Source organism: Motacilla alba, chromosome 7 (assembly GCF_015832195.1).
Source record: "Motacilla alba alba isolate MOTALB_02 chromosome 7, Motacilla_alba_V1.0_pri, whole genome shotgun sequence".
NCBI classification, from domain to species: domain Eukaryota; kingdom Metazoa; phylum Chordata; class Aves; order Passeriformes; family Motacillidae; genus Motacilla; species Motacilla alba.
The window spans coordinates 25,837,953-25,862,971 of NC_052022.1; the positions used below are offsets into that span (position 1 = coordinate 25,837,953).

The 25,019-nt window shown below is 35.6% G+C and overlaps 1 protein-coding gene across 8 annotated transcripts in view; it reads left to right on the forward strand.

Annotated features, from left to right (window-relative positions):
• The window catches only part of ADAM23 (ADAM metallopeptidase domain 23), a 66,004-nt gene that overhangs the window by 11,585 nt on the left and 29,400 nt on the right, over nucleotides 1-25,019 (forward strand). For all 8 annotated transcript variants that reach the window (XM_038142255.1, XM_038142258.1, XM_038142257.1 and 5 more), the window contains exons 4-13: nucleotides 8,609-8,672; nucleotides 10,818-10,900; nucleotides 11,570-11,633; nucleotides 13,851-13,923; nucleotides 14,420-14,493; nucleotides 15,364-15,429; nucleotides 18,226-18,297; nucleotides 20,691-20,857; nucleotides 22,805-22,889; nucleotides 23,660-23,750. In XM_038142255.1, coding sequence (XP_037998183.1) covers nucleotides 8,609-8,672; nucleotides 10,818-10,900; nucleotides 11,570-11,633; nucleotides 13,851-13,923; nucleotides 14,420-14,493; nucleotides 15,364-15,429; nucleotides 18,226-18,297; nucleotides 20,691-20,857; nucleotides 22,805-22,889; nucleotides 23,660-23,750 — 839 coding nt within the window. The remainder of the gene's footprint in view (nucleotides 1-8,608; nucleotides 8,673-10,817; nucleotides 10,901-11,569; nucleotides 11,634-13,850; nucleotides 13,924-14,419; nucleotides 14,494-15,363; nucleotides 15,430-18,225; nucleotides 18,298-20,690; nucleotides 20,858-22,804; nucleotides 22,890-23,659; nucleotides 23,751-25,019) is intronic.

A 25,019-nucleotide genomic window follows, 5' to 3' on the forward strand; every position in this document is an offset into this window, starting at 1 on the left:
TTTTTGGTCTTAAACTGTCATATAAGGGAAGCTTTGTTAGGGATAAAGACGCAAACTTATTAAATCTAATAGCATTTAAAAGCAGCAAGTTACAGCTTTAGAAAATTTTTAGAACTTATATTTGTTTATTTGGCTTCTAGGCTGCTAATTATCAGATCTTTTGCTGTAAAGGTTACCTGAAGCATTTTTCTTCATCCATGCATAATTTTGAAGTTAGGTTGCTCTTGTATTTTTATCTTTCAAAATGTTATGTGAAGTCTTAAGTGTCTGGCAAAAGATGAATTAGTATGAAGGCTGGGAATTCACACAGTTGAAGGACAAAGAAAGCTTGAAGATAACTGGATGTTCTCTAGGCTCTGGAAAAATAATAGTGTAATGCAAGACTATGTTGTTTTATGAGGGTTGCACCTGTGCATAGTAATTCCAATGGATAATCACGACATACTTGTGAAGGGAACCAATATTTAGTGCCCTCTAAGCTACAGGGAATCCCTCCTCTTGCTTTCCGCTGCTCCTGTCTGCATATCCAGCAAGTAGTGAGTGTGAGCACACATTCCCAAGATGGCAGTGTATGTAGGGAATGGCTGGTCACGCAGACAGTGACAAAGAAAAAATATTGCCTTTACTGGCACTGTCTAAACATGCTGACAGCACTTGGGAGAAGAAGAAAATAGGCTCGTAAAGTTCTTCCACAGCCGATGAGAATTGAGAGTTTGCTGGTGAAAGGTACTCTGGCCCTCTCCTGATTCAGGGGCAGGATAGCATTCACGGGCACAAATGTTAACACGGGCTCTAAGTTCATTCAATATTGATGCCTAGGCTTGAGGTCTTTTATGTGGTCACTGTCTTAAGCCTTAGTCTTTCCAGATACAGATGTCCCTATAGCTGTTGACTGACTCTCAAGTTTCCTTGCAGACCACACCTATGCAGAATAGAGAGCAAGATCACAAAGGGAGTATTACAAGTAGGACTTAACATAGGACAGACAGCAGTGATCGGGTGCAGGGCTGTGCCAAACAAGCCGACTGTCTTGCAGCTTACACTAGTGACTCATTTTTAGGCCTCCTCCTCTCTGTTTTCAACATGCTATGTCCTGATTCACCTTTTCTACCCTTGGCACATTCCCTGAATGTTCCATAAAAATGATTGCACATATCCACAAGTCTGGGCAGACATGCTGAGATAAGTTTGTTCCTTCCCAGGAGACAAATTATGTTGTTTACCACTTCTTATCTGTTCTAAATTTCTGGCTGAACCTCTTCAAGACCATGCCTGAGTGGCTTCTTCCATGGCCTGTCGGTCAGTGGCCTGACAGAGACAGTAATGAAGACCAGAACTCTTATCTCCTGTTCATTAGGATTTGGGTTTCATTCCATTTCCTGTCTGAGTCTCATGGTGAATGGCTATTAGCCAAGTAAAATCACAAGCCCATTGACATTCCCCATATCCTGGCAGTGTTACCCCTTGTCCAGTCCTGCTGTTTGTCCTTGCTTATTTTTAACAACAAACGGTTCATAAGTAAATGTACAGATATTTTCTAATTGTGGCTGCTTTCTCAGCAATCAAGAAATGCAGTGCCTATCACTTCAAAAAGAGAGAGGGAATGAACTTGGTGTGCACCTTGGCTGAAGAAGTTCTGCTCTTGTGATATCAGGAGCCTTCTTGCCGCCTATATTTAACGTGTTTGGATGCCTTACTGATATCCCTACTGCTTCCCTCTTTATACATTAGGTTTCCTCCTAGCTTCTTTAGCGGTTTTTGGCTCATAAATGTTTGACTCTTTATCTGGTTCTGCTCCAGAAAATGTCTTTAAAAACCTGTGCTAGTTTTTGACTGGATGTAATACTCTAAAACTGTAAGTCATAAAACTTGTAACATAAATTGTAAGTACCCATAGACAACGATTTGAAAAAGACCCATTCTTGTGTTTCAGTTATTTTCAGGTGTTCAGCAAAAAGCAGCATTTTGCTGCTATGTTGGGTTGTAGTTGGCATACTGGTGCTGCTAATGTCTAGTCAGAAGCAAAGGCAGAAGAATTGGGAATACCCTTGTGTATGATGAATAAATATTTGTATCAGTTGTCTAAGCTGAGTTAATGCCACCAACACTGTATGTGTTCTGTGCATTTTGGTTTTGTTCCTGTGGTTTTTTTTTGAATGTTCTACAAGTAATTAAAGCTAAAATTGACGATGGTTGTTACATGCAAACAGGTTCTAATCTTTGGTTTTCTTTATCACTGTTGGAAACGGATTGCTTACCTTCTGTGTTGCAGATGCTCTTTTTTCACAGCAAATACTATAACTTGACAATTAAGTGAAGAAAATTGGATATTCAATTTCATTACTAACTGTCGAGATTTTGTAAGAAGAAGAGGTGGCAGTCTGAAAGTTTATGGAGCTTGTTACTAGAAAATTTTACTTTGTTTTCCATCTTGCCATGATGCAATGGCACAAACAGCTTGAAAGAAATGCAAGCCCCTCAAGCCCTTGAATCCAGTGTGCAGATAAGTAAGATTTGTATGGAGCTTTAAAGGGTATCCAACTTTGCAGATTCACACAGTCTAAACCAGACAAAATATAATGTTATCTTAAGAGTGATTTTTGGTAGCTTTTTCTGACAAGAAGACTCAGGGAAAAAGAACTCACTTTTTGAACTCCTTAGCAAGGTGGGTTACTCTGAAATTTTAGACATCTTGCCCCTTGCTACACTCAAATATTGACCAGTTGCAGGCTCTCTGTGTGATGCTAGTTATGATGATGCATAATAATTGCAGATATGTTGATTGTGAAAATAACTTGATGCAAAAAGTAATAGTTTTATAATCTGTAATGGATTAAATAATGTTTTTAGTTTAATACTCTTAGCATGAAAATGGAAGATTGTGGTGCGGTAGTGGGGTAACAATCCCATTTGAAAAGTTAGACTTACAATTCAACTAAGATTGTCTGCCCGAACTCAATAAACTTCCTATGCAATGGGTGGCATGTAGCATTGTCATAAAACACAACTTATATAAAAAGCCTTTGTTCACTTATTTCAGTAAGTTCACTTTTGTCCTCAAATGGCAGTGTTGTAACATTGTATTTGGGTAATCAATGATCCTAGTATATTGGACCGGTTTCTTATTTTATATTGCTGCATTATTTACACAAACAAATGTTTGCAAGGTGCTAGAAAATTAGTTTTTAATGATCTCATTTCCAGCAACATGTAAATAGGCTTTTAAGTCGCTGTTTTTCTGCTGAATGAGAAGAGTTTTTGCAACTCTTAATGTCGTATTTAAAGGTAGCAGGCTTTATGTTCTGGTGTAGTACTAAAACACATTAAAGAGCAGTACTACCAAAGGCAATGAATTAAAAATGTCTGCTTGCTGCCTTTTTAGTGAGGAGGGAAGTTGGCTGTATTTTCTGGCAGTTTGCAGCCATGGTCTAGTTCCAGCCTCTAGATAAAGAGGTTTCCACCAGCATAGGGGGCTGAGGCTGTACTGGAACCTTCACCCACTGGGACTGTGGGGGCTGAGACACATCCAAGAATAGGAAATTAGTTAATTGATATGGACAGAAACAGAGGGAAAACCCAAAGACAAAAATTTCTCTCCCTTCATGTGGATAACTTGCCTCAAAATTTAGGATTGTTGGGGAAGGGGAGGAAAAAAATCACCAAAATCAGTCTTATATTTTTTAGCTTTTCCTTCTTTTCTCTGTAGAGATCCATCTTTCCAGGAAACTCTGTTTCCAGGAAAATGGATTTCTTTTCCATGAAGATATCATTGAAAACATATTTGGTGTCTTTGACATGAACTGAAAAAACCCAACCCCACTGCATTTGACCACAACATGTCTTAACAATTTGAGACATTAAAATATGATGACTGTGGTGGAAAGTTAGTTTCTTTTGTGAAGTACAGCCAACATAACAGACAAATTTATCTAATTGTTTAAACCTTATAATTGGTGTTTATTCTTTGTGGTGTATGTTTCTGTGGGACTGAATTAACTGGAGAATGGTCGCAGAGGAGGTTACAATATTAGCCTAATTTAAAAAACAGTAGGGCAATAACTGAATTATTTGAGAAACTACTTGATTCTTGGTTTTTACATAATTCTTTTTTAAAATAAAATTTAATTCTATTTTAAATGAAAATGGGAAAGCTAGTCACAGTTTTTCAGAAGCAAACTTTGAGTATTTATGGCATTTCTTAAATAAACAATAGAAATTTAATTTCAACAAAGTTTGTGAATATAATTGAAACTGTTATTATAAACAAGGCTGTGGCTGGGCATTGCATTAGATGATGGTGCCTTGATTGTCTTAAAAAAATACTGCAGCAAGGTCTCTTTGTTTTTCCCATCTTGATGTGCTACTAAACTGTATCTGTCAAATGGACAAAAACATCTCATGGGTGTTCTGTTAAATAATTCAACTAAACTAAGTTGCTCAGACACTGGTACTGAGCTTGAAACGTTTCAGAATAGTTGATAAAGTATTGCCTGGTAATAGGTTAGTATAAAGATAATTGAAGAAGTATGCACAGAAGGTAATTCTTGCTGTACTCTGATTTTCTGCAGAAAGGTAATTTGCTTACTTGTATATGATATCTTTTGGTAATTTCATAGCCTTTTCCTACCCAAATCAATTCTCTTCATCAGGATAGTTAGATGCCAGCTGAGGTAAGCCGCTTTTACTCTGCAGCTCTCCTGCTAATGAAAACATCAGCAGTGAAGTACATGCCAAGGAAGTGGATGTGAGTTCTTCAGAAGGCATCTGCTGCTTGCTTTAGCAGCTGCTCTATGCCTTCAAAAGGCAGCAGCTACAGGGAATGGCATATCCCTTTGCTGCTTATGTTGCATTTCTCAGTGTAACTCAGGTAGAAGAGCCAGGGAGCAAGACAGCTCAATAAGAACAATTATCTGAGATAAATGAGGCAGGGTGGAAGGAACTGTAGAAAAGGACACAGCAGACAAATTTTTTATTTTGTCATGAGTTCATTCAATATGTTGCAACTTTGTGTTCATCGTAAAGGTTCATACTAATGTGCCACTACCTAAACAGACTTTTGTTTGATGTGATCATGACTGACACTCATTTCAGTTAAAGCTTGTACTGTTTCTGCTGCTTGTCATACTGAAAATCACATTTGCTGTGCTGAATGCATTTCTGCCCTAAGCAAGATATGAATGGCTCAAAATGGACCAAAGGTGGCAAAACACAGTCCAGTGTAGATGAGATGCAAATGTATTTCATAAAACTCAGGTTTGCCTTTCAGAGGTAAATTTAGGCATTCTGTAAGTGATAATGAAGGAAGAAGAGTTATTTTGTGCTGTGGAGACCCCTAGTTTATGCATGAGTTCTGTGCCTCATTCCTCAGGAAATTGGTCTTCTGCATGAGCTCTTAATCATTGTATTCTAGTCCTTTGTTTTTGATGTCACTTACACAAAGAACCCCATCACACCTCCTGGTGAAATTACAGTGCTCTTCTGTGTATATCTTTTGTGTAGGAAAAAGTGTTTGGAAGTTATTTTGGTTAAGCATTCTTTTTTTTTCGCCCCTTTAATACTTTGTCTTTTGTTGGATTGGTAAGCATTAATAACAGGTAAAAGTTTTGTAGGGGAAATTTGCAGTAGTTCTATGTATATTTTTACATCTGTTGTTATTCCCAGAGTTTTAGCAAAATGTAGAACAAATTTCCTTACCCTTCCTGTCTTTCTCAATGTTTGCAAGCAAGGTGTTCTTTTGGATGTTTTGCTAGTGTAGGCAGATACTTGAAATGAGACAAAGTGATGCAAGGTACCTGACAAAAATCAGGTACTTGCCAAGGGGAGGCATTCAGTTAAACGAACAGCTGACTAGTTTTTTTATAATGGAATGTTCAAAATTCTTGCTGTCCTGAGGGAAATGTTAAGGGAAAAATGCCCTTGCATGACCTTGGTGGCTATGTGTGGCAAGCTTAAAAGCATAATAACGACCAAAAACTAGAGATAAACACTCTGGTCCAGCCTTGCATGAGAAACAATTTTGTGAAATCCAAGTGGCGGATACTGTGTTATGTTTGCCAAAAGGGTGCTTCACAAATTAAAGTTGCATTTTGTTTATAGCATGGCATTTGGGAAGTATATCACAAACAGCAGGCCTTAATTTTCTTTGGAGGGAATTCGTTCAGCATGGAGAATTTCACTGGTGTGCCTTGTGTCCTGCAGATTCCAAAGGTCCATCTTGGAGCTGGCTGGCACCAGCTCTGTTGGATACGGGGGGAAGCTCCCAGCAGCTTCTCAGAGAGCCACTTCCATAGCGCCCCCTAGTACCAAAATCTTGCCACACAGACCCCAAACATGTTGGAAAATCAGAGATGAGAAAAGTGTAGAGTCTACTGGAAAACTCTCTGCACCCTTGCTTTGTACTTTTATTTGTGTATATACATATAGGAGTTTTTCATCATTAGTATTCCATGTTAGAAATCCCATCATGTGGGACACTGTATTTGGACGAAACCCAGCTGGGAATTCTTTGGCATTTGGAGCTAATGAGAGGCTAAAGAATGGAAAAGGTTAGCAGATGAGGAACCAACTAGATTACAACAGAAGCTCAAGCAAAATTCAAGAAAAGAATACTAAACTCTGAAAAGATTCTGCAAAGGGTACACTACAGAAGTTTTGAGCAGCTCTTATGTCACACAAAATAAGATAAATCTGAGAGAAATGCTGTAATTAAACTATAGTTAGTTGTCAGTCAGTACACACAGTGGGAGATCACTTACTGCAAGTCTTATGAGATGCAAAAAGCTCTAGATAGCATAGAAAGAAGTTCTGAGATGAGTCATATAGGGTTACTGAAAGAGGGCAAAGAAGAAGGTGTGAAACTGTGAGCTTGATTTGGCAATAGGTAGAGAAGTGCTGATCCAGGAATTAGTTTGAGGAAACCAAACGGTCTTTGTGTTTAATCATTCTCAGTAATTTTTTTAATACTTGTATTGTAATTACAGTTTTCAGTTTTCTTATGTCAGTTACATGTAGCCTTGCCTGTACCATCCCCTACTGGGAATGGTAGTCTTTATGCTTCATAACAAGTATGAAAAATGCAAAGAATAAAAGGATAAACTGTAATTGTTTTGTATATGTATGCCTTTTTAGAAGCTTCAATCTTGCCATGTTGAAGAAATAAATATTTGCATTGTAGCCGAGTACTTACACTATTTATACAGCATTTGTATTTTCTGCAGAAAATTTATAGCTTACTATGACACAAAGTTAAAATTATTCCATGCAACTGAATTTATTTTTAAATCTGCACTTTAAATTTTTTTTTTTAATAATCCTTCACAGTGATGTTTAAGGCAAATTATTAGACTTCAGTAATTATTCATGGCTATTAGCATTGGTTTTGCAGGCCCAGAGTGTGCTGTGTCAGTTTCATGAGAAAGATCTTCTAAGAGAACCACTGGTAACTGACTTCTGCAGGACGCTCTCTAATGAGTGTAATGCCTGATAAATATGGCATGAAGAATTGATTTGAGGAGCCAGGAGTCCCAGAGTTAAAGTGTTATCAGGATTGCTAATAGCCTAATCTGAGTTTGAGATACCCATTATCATAGGTTGTTTTTAGTCATGAATTCCCATCAGAGCTATTTTGCCACACCAGACATTCATAATGGTGTTTTTTATTTGTAGCAATGATATTTTTATTTTGATATATATACCAGTATCAAACTTCTAATGATTTTTTAAATTTTTCTTTTAGTTGCAAGTGTACATTAGAGGCTTCAAAAATGCTAAGAATTCTGGATCATATTAAGTAAAATGTTTATCTTGCATATTTGGTGGGGCCAGTTAATGTTTTTAATTGCTTTGCTCTCCCTGGGCATTATGCTGCAACCCTGATTGTAATCAGGTGAGATGTGAATGGGGCACTGAGGTTATTACAGGATGTTTACAGGCTGGCTAAGCTTAGTTTAAGAAAAAAAAGAAAAACTGTAAATGACACATGATAGAAAATTATTATGCTTCTGAAATTTTTCTTGCCAGAGTTAGGAAGAAAGTAAGAATGGGAAAGGTATCTGAAAATAAAAAGTGAAAGTGGGGAAAAGGGTAGTATGGAGTGTGTTTTGGGTTCTGCATTGTGCGTTTTCTTTTAAGGAACATTATTGCTTTTGGAAAAAAAACCCGAGTATTTGCAGCTTGTGGAAGTGATTATACACTCCTGTCTTCATAACAATGGTGTATTTATTTATTCAGCCTTACATACACTCTATTTACACTTTAAGATAGAATGGAAAAGCTGTTTGAAAATGGTGATGAACTAAAATACATATACTGTCAGCAAGGAAAGTTCTAAAGCCAAGGGGTATGTTTTTGCATATTTAGAAGGCTGGTAGTCTAATTGTAAAGCTGAAATACAGAGGATTAGACTGCAGGAAGAAATTCTCCCTTGTATACCACACTCTGACTTACCTTCAAACCATTTACTGAATACAAACTGCTTGATTTTTTTGAAACTAATGTACAAGGAAAATAAAAATGCTTTGAAAATGCTAACAAAAGCCCTCAAACCTACCCATAGCAATAGAAAGAGTACTCAGATTTTTCTCATCTTTATTTATCCTTTCTTTGACAGTGACTTGTTATCTTCCAATTATGTGGAGATCCACTATGAAGATGGAAAACCAAAATTTTCAAAGGTATTGTGTTCTTAAATTGTCATTCTGAGGGAACAATGCCAATAAAATGTAAAAAAAAAAAAAAGAGAGAAAAAATATTTTGCAAGACCTATAAACTTCAGATTTTTTCACACGTTTTCCAAACATGGAACATAACTGTGACCTCATAGTGTACCGATATCTCGGTAATACAAGAGGAATTCTACAAAAAAGAAAAGCTGTGTTTTGGGGTGAGGAGTAGGCATTTGTAGGTGGCAGTAGTGAAGATGATCCATTACTGCGAGGACAATTACATCATGTGAAATATAGGAGGTGGAGGGGTTGAAGTCACCAGATTAGTCTTCGTTAACTATTTATGTGTCCTTAGCACAAAGTGCAAGGAGAAAGAATAATGGTAATGTAAGACATTTAAACAAACTCAAAAGTCTTCCAGTGACTTTTATTTGCAAGGATTATACAGTCATGAAACAGAAAATGAAAGATTTAACTGAAACCCTCACCTCTGGAGTTATTACAAAATCAGCATATTGCTAGACATCCAATTCATTTTGTCAGACTAGCTCCCAAATTGAATTCAGTGCCATAGGCTGTTGATCCAAAGCCAGACTGAAGTTCTGCAAGGTAGTTCAGCCCTAAGGGAACCAGACCAGTCTTTTCATTTGTTTGTAGTAATAAAATGAGGACTAGAATGTTCCTAGGAAGGTTATAAACTATGTTTGCAGGGAATTACTTGTTTTGTATTTGGTAGAAATGCCAAAATATTTCTTGCAAACTTACTATGTATGAATGATCTGTATTTAGAGTGGAGGGAAGCAAGCATTCTGGTTGTAATCATGTCTTTAGAAAGTCCAGACTCTGTTTGTCCAAGTATTAGGTGTCTGGTTTATTATTTTGCCCTTTCTGTAGAGAATCTCAAATAAAATTATAAATAGCAGATTAGGGCAGAATTAAACAATTCCATTGCAATGTAATCACTGAGATATGCTGTTTTGTTTTCTTCCACTGAAGAAGAAAAACAGTTTCATGTTACATACAAAGGAAGATGTTCCATTAAGACTCAATATTCTGCAGAATAGGCAAAAATGCTAAATGATGCAAGAAAACAATTCCCTCTGGCATTTAGACTAGCTCATGCAATTGTCTGCTGCAGCACCAGCATTGAGCACTGCGGTTGCTGAATCATGAATCTGACTAGAAAATTATATTAGAACTTCAGACTCAGCAAATGGGCTACCTTTGCATGCTGCAGTAACTTGATCCAAACTTCCTAGGGGATGTTTTCTGAATTGCTGTATTTAGAAGCGATAATAGAGCTCCTGAGGTCACGTTAATGTGTAAAAGGCTTCATTATAGATAATGAAAAGACCCCAGAACCCCACAGAATTTGTGTAGGAGGTCAAATAAGGACTATGTCTTGGTCCTTTGCAGTGTCTTGTAATACTTTTTATGCCCAAGTAAAAGGTTGTTTTGTTTCCTGATGTGGATCTAAAGAAGTGAGATCTCAATTAAAAGTACTGTATTTTCTAGAAAGAGATAGTTAATTACAAAAATGACTGAAGAACAAACAGCAATTTCTTTACTCAGGGGATAATCTTTAAAGAAAAAAAAATTGAAAAGCTTTGCGTGAGAAACATAATCAAATTTAGCTGTTAAAAAGTATGTTTTATGCATTCTCACTGATGGAAGGGTAAACACAGAATGATTACTTTCTGTGAAGTACTTTGGTTTAATTATATACAATAACCTTTAAGAAATTTAAATCAGAATCTCAATAACTCATTAAATAAGATGCAAAATGGAAATAATGCTGTCATAGACAAAGACCGTTTACATTTTTTGTACTGTCTCGAGTTATAATCATTACCTAAAAAATGGGTTTAATATGCATGTTGGAGTTCAGATGACATGACACAAGAATTAGAAATATTTTCATGATGAATAGTAGCTTTTTCAAACAATGGCTAAGAGACAACCACGCTTCAGGGTTTTTAATAAAATTTTGAGAATACTTGTTATTTTTAGTTTACCTGAGCTTATAGCTGACAAGTACCTAAATGAGGTTAATGTGTATTGGTACTGTTAGAGTTTTTGGCATTGTTTTTATGCAACAGACATTAAAGCAGGATAATTTTATGTGTGTGTTTGTTTGTTTTTAAAAATTACTAGGGGGGAGAGCATTGTTACTACCATGGAAATATCAGAGGTGTGAAGGATTCCAAAGTTGCCCTTTCAACTTGCAATGGACTTCAGTAAGTTCTCATTTTTTAAACAAGGCTATAACTTTTTATTATTCTTGAATATTGTCTCTTAATATAGAAGGAACTGAAATACTACAGGCTCAAAAATTTTTTTTATGTTTTGAAATTTTTCTTATTATCATTGGAATTAGTGTTTTGATGCTGTCTCATGAAACCTTTGAATACAATAAGTGCAGGTAGATATTTCCCCAGATGGCTTATTATGGTAAAGGATAAACAAGAATTATATTTCAGCAGTTTGTATGCTCAGTAGCCATATATAATTCTGTCATAGAAAATGGATCTTTTTATTAGATTGTACAAGGAAAGAATGCGAGAAATTAGCATTAGTTCCTGCTAAGTGCAACTCAGCTGTTGATTATATTTTGCATGCTCAGAGTGTGTCATTTGACTTCCTTTTTCCAAGGTCAAATCTTTACCCCTTTTGGTATTTTATCATTGCATTGCCACTGCATTTAGTGTTAGTCCATTGAAATTTGCCAGATATCTTAATCATCCCCCAGTCTTGGCTTTAGCTACAGGTGGTAGTAATGAACATATATTTAATATTGATCAGTTTTTCAGCCCTAAGTTTGGTTTTGTCTTATCAAAGTTCATATCCTGGAGTCAAACCGATTGCCTTGTAATCCTAAATATCACTTCTTTTTCTCCATGTTCTAGTGGCATGTTTGAAGATAATACTTATTTATACTTGATAGAACCCATGGATCTGACCCACACTGCAGTAAGTTTATTTTTGTCTAATTTATTTGGTTTAGGAGAGTGCTCAAGGAATACCAAATAAAAGTATTAGAATAAATCAGTAAGTGATGTGTCTCATGCATTCATATGGAAATGAAAAGTATTTTAAAACACTTGATTTGAATTTTTTTAAGGTGGCAATTATGTAATTACGATTTATCTACTATTTTTTTCTTCTTTTCTTTAATCCTTTGTTTCCTACTCACTGTTGATCATTTAGATGCTGGGAACAGGCGAGTAAAACTGTTTCCCATAGCACATGGTTATGGACTGTCAAAAAGTGTTTATCAGTTTACTCTAGTACTGGAACTGCAGTGTTTATAAATTCATTGAAAGGATCTCTGAAACTCATTTGTACATTCCTCTCTAAATCAGATTGCTCTTGGCCTGCCATGATTCCACAAAAAGCATAATTAAATAGATAATTACATCTGGGTATCTTAAACTTTGTATGTCTTAAGTCAGTGATCATTGTATAGCTTAAATTGTTGTGATCCACCATATTCAAATACAAGATTATGCTGGATCAGCATATAGGACTGCATTTATGCAAGTATTTTGCCTTTTTTTAATTTTTTTATTTCATGTTTCATGTGTACAACCGTTTCTAAAACTTTAGCTATTAATACAGCTGACAGAGTTTCACAGACAGTAGTAAAACTAGGTATATTTCTAGCCTCTGAGTGATTTTTAGTGAAATGATTTTGCAACAAAGAATTCTCAAGGTTGGTATCCTGCTTGGTCTGTAGGATATATTGCAGATGCTGTGCCACAGTTCTCAAGCTTGTCTCACTCTAGTATGTATATGACAGTATAGTATGTGGCAAATAACTAATGCTGCTGAACCAACACATTATAGTGAGTGGAAAGCTGAAATTAAAGTCTTAATAAAGACCTGCAAAATCATTGGCTGATTCTGTCCAAGAAACTGGATCAGCATTCAGAGGCCTCAGTATCATTTGGACAGTCAATTATTGGGCGGCAAATGAAACTTCAGAGACATGGGAAAATACTACATCTAAAAGAATCGGTCTCCCCAGAACAACAGTACATGCTGTGTATGTATGATGTAGCACATGTTCATAAGGGTTTCAATTCTAAAAACTGACAACACAGACACAGTAAATTTGTGGAGATTATATTTGTACAAGGAAGAAGAAAATTTGACTAAACTGTTTTCTTGCTTGGATGAACAAAGGAAACCAGGATATCTCTCTGAGTGGTATTTCAGTAAAAATTGTAAGTAGAGCAAAAGTTCTGGTTATAAAAGTGTGATACCATTTGCCAACTCAAGGTTTCAAGTTGAACTCTAAATAAGAAAACAGATGTGATGCATAATTTTCTCAAAACTACTGGAAATAATACAGCTGTGGAGAGCTTTCAGAGGCTCATTTCTTAATTACAGTACATGAGATAAATATCTTGAACGCAGCTTAAGCATGTACTTTATTTAGCTTGATTAATCTTAACTATAGTAGATACTATGTAAAACTCCCTCTCTTTCCCCCCAAAATCTAGCAAATACATGCTGTATTGTCCTTCAGTGCTGTGTGTTTCTTATGGAAGTTACAGAACAGTAACAACCTACCTTTTGAAAAAAATTACTTGTTTTGGCAGGCTCTGCAGGGTGGTGTTATGGAGGAAAGGAGTTGTTTTCTAGAGTAGATGCTCAAATGTGATAATTTGATATGTCAGATTTCTAAAGAAAATATGCATTAAAAATCTTGTCCTTTTTGAGTGTGGAATACACCAATAAAACGGGGTGAAAGGATCCTCTTAAAGATAGTATATTGATTGGTTTCTTGCAATTTGCTGCAGTTAGGTAGGATTTTTGTCAGAAATAGTTTTTTCATCTGTGGAAGAAAGATTTCAACGAAATACAGACATTCTAGTTTGATTTATTGGAATAAGGGATCTGTGCTCTCTAATGCTAAGGTTTTTAAAGGACTTTTTGAAGGTAATCTCAAAGACATCTGTGACACTTTTTTTGTAGACTGGTCAATTTGCTGCAGCAGAGAGGCTCTATGATTCACTCAGGATTGCAGATAGATTGCTTCAGATTAGTACTACCCCAAATTGATACTATAGTTGCTTGAGTTTTATGGAAAACATAATTAAAAATATAAATACTGAAAGAAGTGCTACATTTTTCATTTGATGTTATTAATTAGAAGAAAATTTCGCATATTTTTCTTTTCAGGAAAGTAAAAGTAGGCCACATATTATCCAAAGAACTTACGGAACACAAGCCTCTAAGCAGTTGCGGGACCTTGGTATGTTTTTGCTTATGAGTTTTTAAATATTGGAAATAATTGTATATATAACTTGGAAAATTTGAGTATTAGGCTAGCAGTGTTTATAAAATTGCTGATTATTTAGAAAATCTTGAAAAATGGATATTTACTTGCCTTTTTTCACAATTATTGCAAGGGAATATAGATTTTTCAAAGGGTAGCTGTAGGATTTTCATCCACAGACCTGTATTTAGCTTTTCTCTGAAAATCACTGAATTTAATCAGTGATAATAATGTTACTGAGGCAATAAGATGGAAAAAAATGTGTATTCTAAGCCCAGGTCAAAATTTCTTCACCTTTCCGTGCATGCTTTAAAATTTCTGAATCATTTGAGTTTTGATATGTCTTATATATTTTTAAAAATGAGCCTTTGAATAGCAAGGGTGTTTCTAATTTTTGTGATCTTAATCTACTTTTGGTTTGGACGCTGTACATATGTAGTTTAAAATAATTCTTAAATTGTAATTTTTACAGAGACTGACTCTAGTTCTGAATGGCCTTTTCTGTCTGAACTGCAGTGGTTGAGGAGAAGGAGAAGAAAGAGAGCAGTAAGTAGAAGTGTAACCCTGAGTTAAGACCATTTATAAAACTAAACTCACTAATTTCTGTATTTTTTAATGTCAAGAGAATATAGAATTTAGGAAACAAGTATTTTTAGAAGCTTAATATTGTCCCATAATACAGTTATCAAATGAGAAAGCAAGACTTTTCTTCAAAAATAGAAAATTTGGAAGAAAGGTGATAAACTTTCGAAAGTCGCAGCAATGTTATGCATCAATTAAATTGAAATTTAGTAATGGAAATGACTTTAGAATTTTAATTTTTTTGTCTGCTTGAGAATAAAGAATAATTTGAATGAACTCTTGCTACTTTATAGATATCTGACTTTATTGTCACTTGGCTCATTAAGTAGCATGATTAAATCAAAAATCCAAATGAGGACACCCAGAACTGGGTTACTGGGAAACCTAAGTGGGCAGTCCTCATGATCTTCACACGCATATGTATCAGTTAGGGGAATAATTGAGTTAAAGGAGATTATTCTGAATTTCTTTACTGAGTTGCACAATCCACACCATATTTTTTAGGGTGCTTATGTTTTTAATAACTTCCTTTGTCATTAAATCTGTGGTGAATAGTTCCTCATGTATGGAGGAGGAAAGCAGTGGTGATGTCTGCACTGAAGCGAAAAGAGTAGACCCTGAATTTTCCTAGTGATGTGGCTCAGATTTTCAGCCAGTGTTTAAGTTACTGGAGCTATGATCCTTTACCCTACTTGCATTGCTCACCCAGTTGTTTACTGGTTTACATACCCTAAACAGTGTATAGTTTATATGTATATATAATAAAAATCAGCTGCAGTTTTTGAAAAGAACTACATCTTCATGATTTCTCAAAGAATTTCTTTAATTCATCAGTTATCTCGTGGTGTCTTTGAAGAAATGAAATATCTGGAGCTCATGATAGTAAATGACCATAAAATGGTAAGTATATCAATTCAGTGGTAATCTTCTTTTTGGTGACAGTTTGTAGGCTAATGAAACGAATGTTACCTAAGAATTTCTGGGGCAATTACATATTCCAAATGAATCTGGAATAATCTGGTATCATATGAACAAATTAATGTGCCCATCACTAGCAAGGTAAAACAATAAAACATTTTTGTCCAGAACAAACACACTAAATGTTCTAAAATTACATCCTATCTTTGAAGTTATATAGAAGGAGGTCAGAATTTGTTACTTTGAGTGTAGTTTTACTAATTTAAATTTTAATGCAGCAAAACATGTAGACAAAACTCTGATTGTTCTTCGTGGCTATTTCATACTTATAAACAGGAGTGATAATGGAGTGCAAGGTAAGTTGTTTGTTTGATTCAGAAAGTGTTTGTCATTAAAAAAAACCCAAAATGCATTGGGGGAGGAAAGCCTAATTTTTCCCCCTTTTTGTCTTGAGGGATGACTGGAAAAAGTCAGACTAAGTGATATTTGTTGTAAGCACGAATTCTTTTTTTTAAATCAAATTTTGCTGATATAATAGCTTTTACTTGTTTTATTTGCAAGTAAAAAGCTTTTTATGTCTCTCAACCTGCTGCAAGTTTCCCAGTGCTTTATAGAGTTGTGGGCTCTGTTGTCAACACTAAAGGATGGTATTTAAGAGCAAGAAATTGAAGATATCAGAACAGGATGCAGTAATTCATACTTGTTCCAATGCTGAATAGACAAATAATAAACTCTCCCCTCACCTGTCTAATAAATCACAGAAGTAGTCTGGGCAAACATAGCCTATATTTTATCTGTGTTAATTTAGCACTGTGGAGGGAATTTGAATAGGTGGAAAAAGTAGGACAGAAATTTCTTGAGCTGTTTTCATTCGTAAAGCCACCTGGTAGGAAACTACTGTTAAGAGTGTTCAGGTGTTGGTTATTTAGCAGTAGGGCACAGTAACTGAAGTTATGGCCATTTTGTCTATGCTTGGTGTTCCTTATGAAGAGAAAATATTCCTGTCTGTCTCTGTTCCCTGGCCTCTTGTATTGCAGACGTGCTTGAAGGTGCTCACTACACTTACTACAGACACTGTTGTCTCCTCTAAAGCTTTATTTGTTAGAACTTGAAGCACAAGATTTTTTTACTTCATAGTTATCAGTGACTTAGAAGCAGATAGTAATTATTTTCAAAGAATAAAATGGATATACTTGGGGAAGTGTTCACAATTAGGAGTCATAGCTTGCCAGTCCAGGAGCTCACTAAATATACTTCCAAGGTTTTCTGCTTACCAGGAGAGGGCATGTTTTCCCCGCAGCAAAGGTCTTCATTGGAAGAAGTATCTTAAACCTCTTTGATCATTGTTTTATATGATTAATACTGTGTATTTTCACAACATTTCCTTTCCTCTAACAGTAAAGATATCTCAACACATTAAATGAGGTTGTTGCATTTTTTACTGCTTTAGGTTAATTTCTTTTAGGATCTGTGTTTAACAGCATTATGTGGCATATTGCTGTTGATTTTAGCATTTTAATTCTTTCATGAAAACCAAGAATGTTTTTCAAAGCATATTATTTTACCTTTCTACTTCTGGAAAGTTTTGAGATTGGCTCAAAACAAAAAGCCAAAGCCACCCTTTCCCCCTTCCCCATTGTCATTGTTCTCTGGGGAGTATCCATGGTATAATGCTCCTCTCAGTGTACATCCTAGGCGCCTACTAGCACCGTACCTGAGAGCAGCTACTCAGTTGCTCAGAGAAGAGTCTCTTCTTCCAAGGCCTCTTTTTAGGTACTGTGTTTCCTAGAGAGAATAAGTGACACTTTCATGGAACACTGTGAGGCAATGAGACTTGTTGCTTTTAAACAGTAGTTGAAATTAGTAAGGTTTTTGATAAAGGCTTTTTTCCCCTGTTCTAAGCAATTTCACATTCATTTTCTGTGAAATTTTAGAGACCTATTTTTCCTGTCTGCAAATCATACTGTGTAATGTAATCTTAGTTTATAATTTTACAGTTTCTTGAAAGTCATATGGATTCATGTTCAGATACCATAGCTGCATCTTTAAAAAAGTTGACTAGGAACAGAAAGGGCCTATGAGGCAGCATGAGGAATGACATGAAACCATTGTAATGACATGCACAGACTTATGAAGTGGAACTTCTAATACAGCTCATCTAGGTCTATTAAAAAAAAAAAAGGGAAGTAAGGACTTAAGATGTTCAGCTTAACTGTTTTCATGTTCAAACACATATTTACTTTTACCATGTGCTTCCTCTCCCATTTTGCTTTTTCCTATAACTACTGCTACATGTCACAAAAGTATTGTGCTGTGGTAGAAAAGGAGGCCTTTACAAAGAGCTGTGCACAGGATGAGTGGTAAATGCTTCATCTTCATGTCTTATCATTAAAGTGATGGAATGTGGCTACTACAGTCTGATATGTAACTCATTGGGTTAAGTAATTTTAATGGGTTAAGCATCCTCTCAATTTTGAGCTCATGTTTATGTTCATGTTTACCTGTAATTTTGTCTCAACCATTTGAACTCTGATTCTAAACGTAGTATTTCTTGTGGTTAAATGCACCTTTTACAGTTAGGAAAGGCTGCATAACACACATGGCTTCCTTTATCTTCCAGGGATTCTTGAATATGAGGTATAGGCTGTGATCTGAAAGGTTTTTTGAGTTTTCCCTTCACTCTTTCTTAAAATATTAATTTTACTTTCATGCTGTAAAAGTAAAGAATTAGTAATAAATATTTAAGTTCTCACTGTGTTCTACTTTCTCTTCTTTTAGTTCAAAAGGCACCGTTCTTCAACTGCATACACAAACAATTTTGCAAAGTCTGTGGTAAACCTTGTAGATGCTGTAAGTATAGATATTTCTTCTGAAAACTGATTCACTGGCTTCTACTTTAGCACTGTATTAAAAATGTTATCATTTTCAGATACCAAATTTCAATTACACTTTAAAGTGCACTTCTAGTTCCTCTGCAGAAGAATAGCCTGAGGTGAATGTATAAGAAACTATCAGATTATCTGTGGCATTTTCCTTAAAGCTTGCAACTGTCAGAGTTTGCCTTTGGCAGGGGTGATTTCATTATCTGTCACCAATTTAGAATGAGATTTAATCAAGTTTATATTTCTATCTAACTGCAAGTGATTGAAACTGCAGGTATAGCTCACAAGGGATACATATACCTATTGGAAGAAAAAGCAAGTGTGAGTAAAATAATCTGCTTTATAAATCTCTATTTATAGCTTAAAAACAAACAAAATGCCACTGTACTACATTACAAATGGGTGGAGCTGACACAGGTACCATACTTGTATCTGTGCTAAATTTAAAACAATTTTGCATACAGCAAATAAACTAAAAGTAAAATTTGTGGTAAAATTAATTTTTGGGTTTTTTCCTGTTTTTGATACACATATAATGATCACACATGTTTCAGAGCTCTGTCTGTGGTGAAAACAGGTAGATTTTCTGGTAGGAATGAATACAAAGGCTACCAAATGCTGACTCTGCGTCCCTTTTCCATGTGATGTTATTGATAGCAGTGGAACTGTGTGATATGAATCAGTGCAAAACATTGTCAACAGTTTGACTCGGAGCAAACAGTGCAGCATTTGTTCTTACATATAAAGTCTACTGGATGTATATTGAAAATTTTTGTGAATATATTTATAATACATGAAATGCCAGAAGTGTTTTGGAATATTTTTCTGTAATGATCTGAAAATGCCAATAGCCTAAAGAAAAATTACTAGAGCAGATTAAAAATGTAAATAATTGTAATATTTCTGCAATTCATATTGGACATACCCAAAGAAAAGCTGGCATCTTTATTTTTTCCTCATCTGATAATTATTTCTTTCTCTTTCTTCTGCATTTTAACAAAAGTTATTTCATCCATCTTTTCTCACTCTATTATGTCTGTTTTTCCATTTTTATCTGTGTATATGCAGAAACACGAGCTTCGTTCTTGTGCTGAATTCAGTCCCTTCGTAGAGATCTTACAAAATGACACCTTAATGGCTTTTTATTTAAATACAGCATGAAAAAGAGCAGAATTTTCTGCCATGTTATTCCCTTGTGTCCATAAGGGGTAGATTGTATTTCTCACTGATTTATTGTTGGGAATAGGATAATGGCCTTCAGAGGCCTTCAGGTTCTCTGCCCCCTCTTCCATTCTTTTGTTGCTGTTTGCTTCAGGAAATAGAGTTTTCCTCTCAGCAAACAGAAGTAGTCTTTATTGATCCACCCCTATGTCATTTCAGACAGTTTAATTTCATGGGGTTTGTTCATGTTGTAAACCATTTTCTATGTATGCTCTCAGCCTGTCTTCCTGAGATTGAAGCATGCTAATACTCTTTTCCTTCAAAGGTCTTGGACAAAACCAGGCTTAGCTGGTTCCTATCTCTTGTTTTTATATTTCTCTTTTTTTTTTTTTAATAAGCTGAATATTTTACATTGACATCTTAATAAGAATAATTCTGCCCGAATACAAAACTGGGTTTCTGGTCAGGGCAGATAAGGAATACATCTTTTGTAGATCTATACATTCTGCATAACCTTAGTTAATAAAATTTGACATTTTTTGAGCTGAACCTAATGACAGCAGTATTTTTATGTCAGAATCAAATATGCACAATGTTAAAATGTATATTTTAAAACTGTTTTGTTATTATTAATGCCTGATTATTGTTTCCTTGTCTATTGCTACAGTAACATTAAAATTTATAGAAAAATCAGTATTTTTCCTTAGTTCCATTCATGCAACGTGAGAATTAAGTGATCATACTATATAAATAGAAAGCAAGCATTAATTAAAATTTGGATTTATTTGAAAACTAAGAATTATTTAATCTCAACTTGAAAATTGTCTTTGGCTACTCTTTGAGATAGTTTTTTTTCTTTGAGATCACCCACTGTACCTTTACATTTATTCCTTGCTGATTTTTGCACAGGTTTTCTGCAAAACTCAGTGGCAAAATTATTTGCCATGAGTATTTTAAAGAAAATGGAGTGGCTCAAAAAAAAAAAACCAACAAGGGTTGGTTTCTTTTTTCTTTTAAAACATAAAATTTAAGTGGATCAGAATATCAGCTCTTAGGAAATGCAAGGTATTGCCAGCTAACTGTTTCCTCATGTGTTCCTCCTGCTTTATCCCTCTTGTCCTTCCGCTTTACTCTTACTGGCTAACTGTGCATGTTTGACCCAGTGTTCTACTCCTGTGCCTGTCCTGTCTCTGCCCTCAGATATACAAGGAGCAGCTGAACACCAGGGTGGTTCTCGTTGCTGTGGAGACTTGGACAGACAGAGATCGCATTAACATTCACCCTGACCCTCTGCAGATGCTTCACGACTTCTCCAAGTACCGGCAGCACTACATCAAGCAGCACGCTGATGCTGTGCACCTGCTCTCGTATGTACCCTGGGCAATGGCTTAGGGTGGTATTTGCTGTCTGCTGCTTTTCTCTACTTGTCTCTTCTTTCTTACTCTTTTTGCTTGGTATTCTCTGTATCAATCAACATTTGCCTTCCTTAGGAAGCTTAATTGATATTTAACAGCTGTTTTTAATAGGTGTAGTATATACCATGGTCATGTGGATAGATATCTATAATGATATTTGAATGTCTTTGCAACCCGGAGACAGTGTCACCTGTGAAGTGTCTTTAGATGAGCCCTTGAGGACACTTAGCTTTGCTAATCAGGTACACACCTGATGAGCAGGTAGTAATGTGCTGCTTTTCCAGTTATTATCAGGAGAGGGCAGACCTGACAGGATTATGTGTTGCCACAAGAGTGTTCCAGTTAGTAAATTTGTTCACACATGTGGCTGCAGCGATGACTTGTTAATGGAAGATCTTTAGAGCTGTAATGAATTGAATTGTTCTGAGGCACAACGCATTTTGAAGGGAAATTCCACTTGCATCACTAGGCATGACTTCAGCCTTGGGCAAGGATTATTTTACTTCCTGGCATTGTAGCAAAGAGTAGGAAATGTATGTTCCCCTGTGCAGCATAGGGAAAGATCTTAAGCCGTTTCCCAGCAGCATGACATACTGTGAGGATGGAGTAACTAATGTCTTCCATGGTGAATAAATTTTCTCCTGTAGTTCATCTTCTGCAGAAGAAGATAAAAATAGGGGATGAAGAATTTCCTCCAGATTTCCTTAATACAGGCATCACAATACCATGCTGATTTTGTTCTTCATAATACAGGCACGGTGCTCCTGACATGCACGCTTCGTGACTTCCATGCATGTTTTGTGTCACCTGCTGAAGAGTTTGCCAGCAACAGGCTCTTTTCATGGTGAAAGGTATCAAATCCAACCTGAAATACAAGAAATTCGATTTAAACATAGAACAAAAAAACCCTTTCACTGTGAAGTTGGCCAGATGCTGGAACAGGCTGCACAGAGAGACTGTGGGGTGCCCATGCTTGGAGATGTTCCAAAGCTAGTGGAACATGGCATGCTCCAGCCGAGCCTCCTTGGAGCTGGGGAGAGATGAACTAGAACATTTCCAAAAGTGCCTGCAGTCCTGTCTGTTGTAAAGCCCCTGGCTGTAAGTGTTTAGTTAAGCTGCAGTCTGAAAGTTCTGATGGCTGTTAGAATGTTCTGAAAAATAAATACATACCTGTATGGGGTAACCTGTCATTTAAAAAAACCCCATCAGTTTTCAAGGTTAGGTCATTCGTACATCATGCGGGATTACTGTAGGTTGTTTGTAGGCTGTGTAGATTTATTGTTATGACTATGAAGTTAAAATAGGTGTAATTCATAGTCATTTATAGGCATTTTATTGAATAACTTACATCTTCTAGATTACATTACTTAACTAAATTATTTGGGGCTTATTAACAATAAATGAAAGGAGGCAAGGTTAAAGAGCAGTATTAAATTACTTTCCCTTTAGGTGTATTTCTCAGTATTTTCATTTGGATTTAAAACTTAAATTGGTTTGGATTAAGATAATAATTTTGAAGTTCACAGTACTGGTACATTTCAGAACAGAATTCCTTCATGACAGATCATAAATTGGAATATATTGTGAACTTTTTAAAGAAACGTTATCGCTGTATTGTCTTAGGAGTTTGGCACTCAAGCTTTCTGTGCTTGGTTTTTTTATGGGTTAAGACTGATTCTGAGTCTACAAGAGAAAAATAGTATTTGTGCCAAAGCTTGCATGAAACCAACTCTTTCAGTGTTGGTATTCTGTTTGTTAACTTGCGGTTGCTTTTTATGCTAGAAATAGATGAATGTACATGCAATCTATCATAGAATGTGTGAGAGTATGCTCTTTCAATAAGCTCTTGGTGCCCAGTGTCAACGTGTTATAGTTTCTTCATTTTTATTTGTTTGTAAGGAATGTGACATTTCATTACAAAAGGAGCAGCTTAAGTTACTTTGGAGGTGTTTGCTCTGTGGCCAGAGGAGTAGGAGTGAATGAGGTAATTTTTTTTTTTTCATGACTAAAGTGAAATAAAGTAGAATCTCTACATTATAATCTCAAGAGTTCATATGTTTCAGTAGCCAGGCTTTAAAGATAATTTACATATTAAAAAGTTAGGATTCTCACAGCCAGCCTTCTTGATCATCATCAAATTACTGCTCAGAGTGCCTTTCTTTTTAGAAGGTATTTCTCCTGTCTGCATTATTCTCTTAAAAAGAACTTAAATTGACTTTTATTATATTTAACAGAAATTTAGACCCAAAAATCTCAGGAGTATTTGAAACACAGCACTGAATATCTTTGTCTTACCACTGTAAGATACTTGATCTTCTGAGGTATCAATGGCATGTAATTCTTCCTGAAAATTTTTAACATTGAAATCAGAAAACAAATTGTCCCTGTGTATTGATTTTTTTATTATTATTGTTATTTTTTTCCCTCAGTGCAGCATTAAATTGATAATGAAATGCTTCTGTTTTTACATGGGTTAAATCCTACTATTACAAACCTGTATTGCATATATATCAAATAAACTTCTTTCTTTAGATTAATCAGTGGGGAGAGATTGCCTGAGATTAGGAGAGGAATATTTTATCTGTTATGTACTTTATTGAGTTTATTTTCTTTGTATGCACACAGAATTGTGATTGACTGCACTGGTTTGTTGAAGTAGTAGATATGTGGTAAGGCAGAATGAGCCAGTGTAGTGTTCATTGCAATAACTAATGGGTTTTGTTTTTTTATAATTGTGCTTCTCTTGGAATGCAGTATGGCCTCCCTTTGCCCATGGCACAGGAACTAGCACAGAGCCTTGCTCAAAATCTTGGAATACAATGGGAGCCAGCTGCCAGGAAACCAAGTATGTACATGGAGTCTTTTGTCTTCCTTAGCTAAATACAAACACTTCCTTTATTGTGTTTGAAAGAAATACCAAAATTGCTGTAACTATAGAACAAGAATTGCTGCTTTTGGAAATATATGTAGTGAAATTTCAGCTTCACCAGAATAAGCAATGTTTTAGCATGACCTCAGTGATGTTCTCTGTCAAGATTAGATTCATAACCAATATTCAAAGGTATATTGGTAAAAATACCATTAATTTAATTTAGAACTCATTTTCTAACATCATGAAATCTGTAAATCCAATAGAACAATTGCTGACTTCTTGAAATGCAAAATACCTGATTTACAATTGGAGAAATGGTAAGGAGTTGTAACCTATTCCAGTGTGACATTTGCTCAACTTGTGATCTTGCTGCTTCACAGTCAGACCAGATCTGTGTTACCTTAGCATGTGTAGAGTGTTGGTACAAAAACTGCTGCAAACCCCTTTTCACGGCTAAAGAAAATTGTTTGGTTTTTCACTTGCATTTTGTAAGGAGTTTGGCTACCTGCTCTCTTTGTTTCCTCTTTAAAAATGTGAATGATAGTGTTGACTTTATTGTGGAATCACTTCAAAAATCTGTGAGTTGGGAAACCATGTTTGGAATATTGTTTTGTAAAGCATTGCTTTTGAATTGTGTAAACTAGCAAATTGCTTAACTATTTTCTACCAAATTGTTTTACGGGTAAAACAGAGTTCATACAATTTGGACAGCAGAATATTTTTTAACTGAGAAATAGAGGTTTCTGATATGGTAGCTTAGTGTCCTTATTTGGATGCCTTTTATAGAGAAAGATTAATGAAAGACCTGGGGAGAGTAGAAATAACCACATAAATGATTTCTGAATAATTTCCATGGAGAAACTCTGAATTTCCAGTAGTAACTACAGTACATCTATCTTAGGTGGATCATTTTTATGGGCAGTTTGCAGCTTCTGTTTTACCAACCATAAGGTGCTGATCTTTTGTTTATATGTTATGAATTTGGTCACTGTTGACTTATGTGCTGTAGCTGTAAGTAAACTGTAAATCCATTTTCATTCAACTACTTTTTCTAATGACTGTTTGATTGGCTGATTGACAGATTACTGTTAATAATTTTATGCCAAAGGAAAAAAGCCTGGCCTGTCCAGAGACAATCCTCTTTCAGGGTATTCTGTATTTTTAGGGAGGAGAAAATGTGAATGTTTAAAATCATTGGTATTATGTGTGCTGCAGACAGCCTTGTGCTGCCTGTTTTGAGAG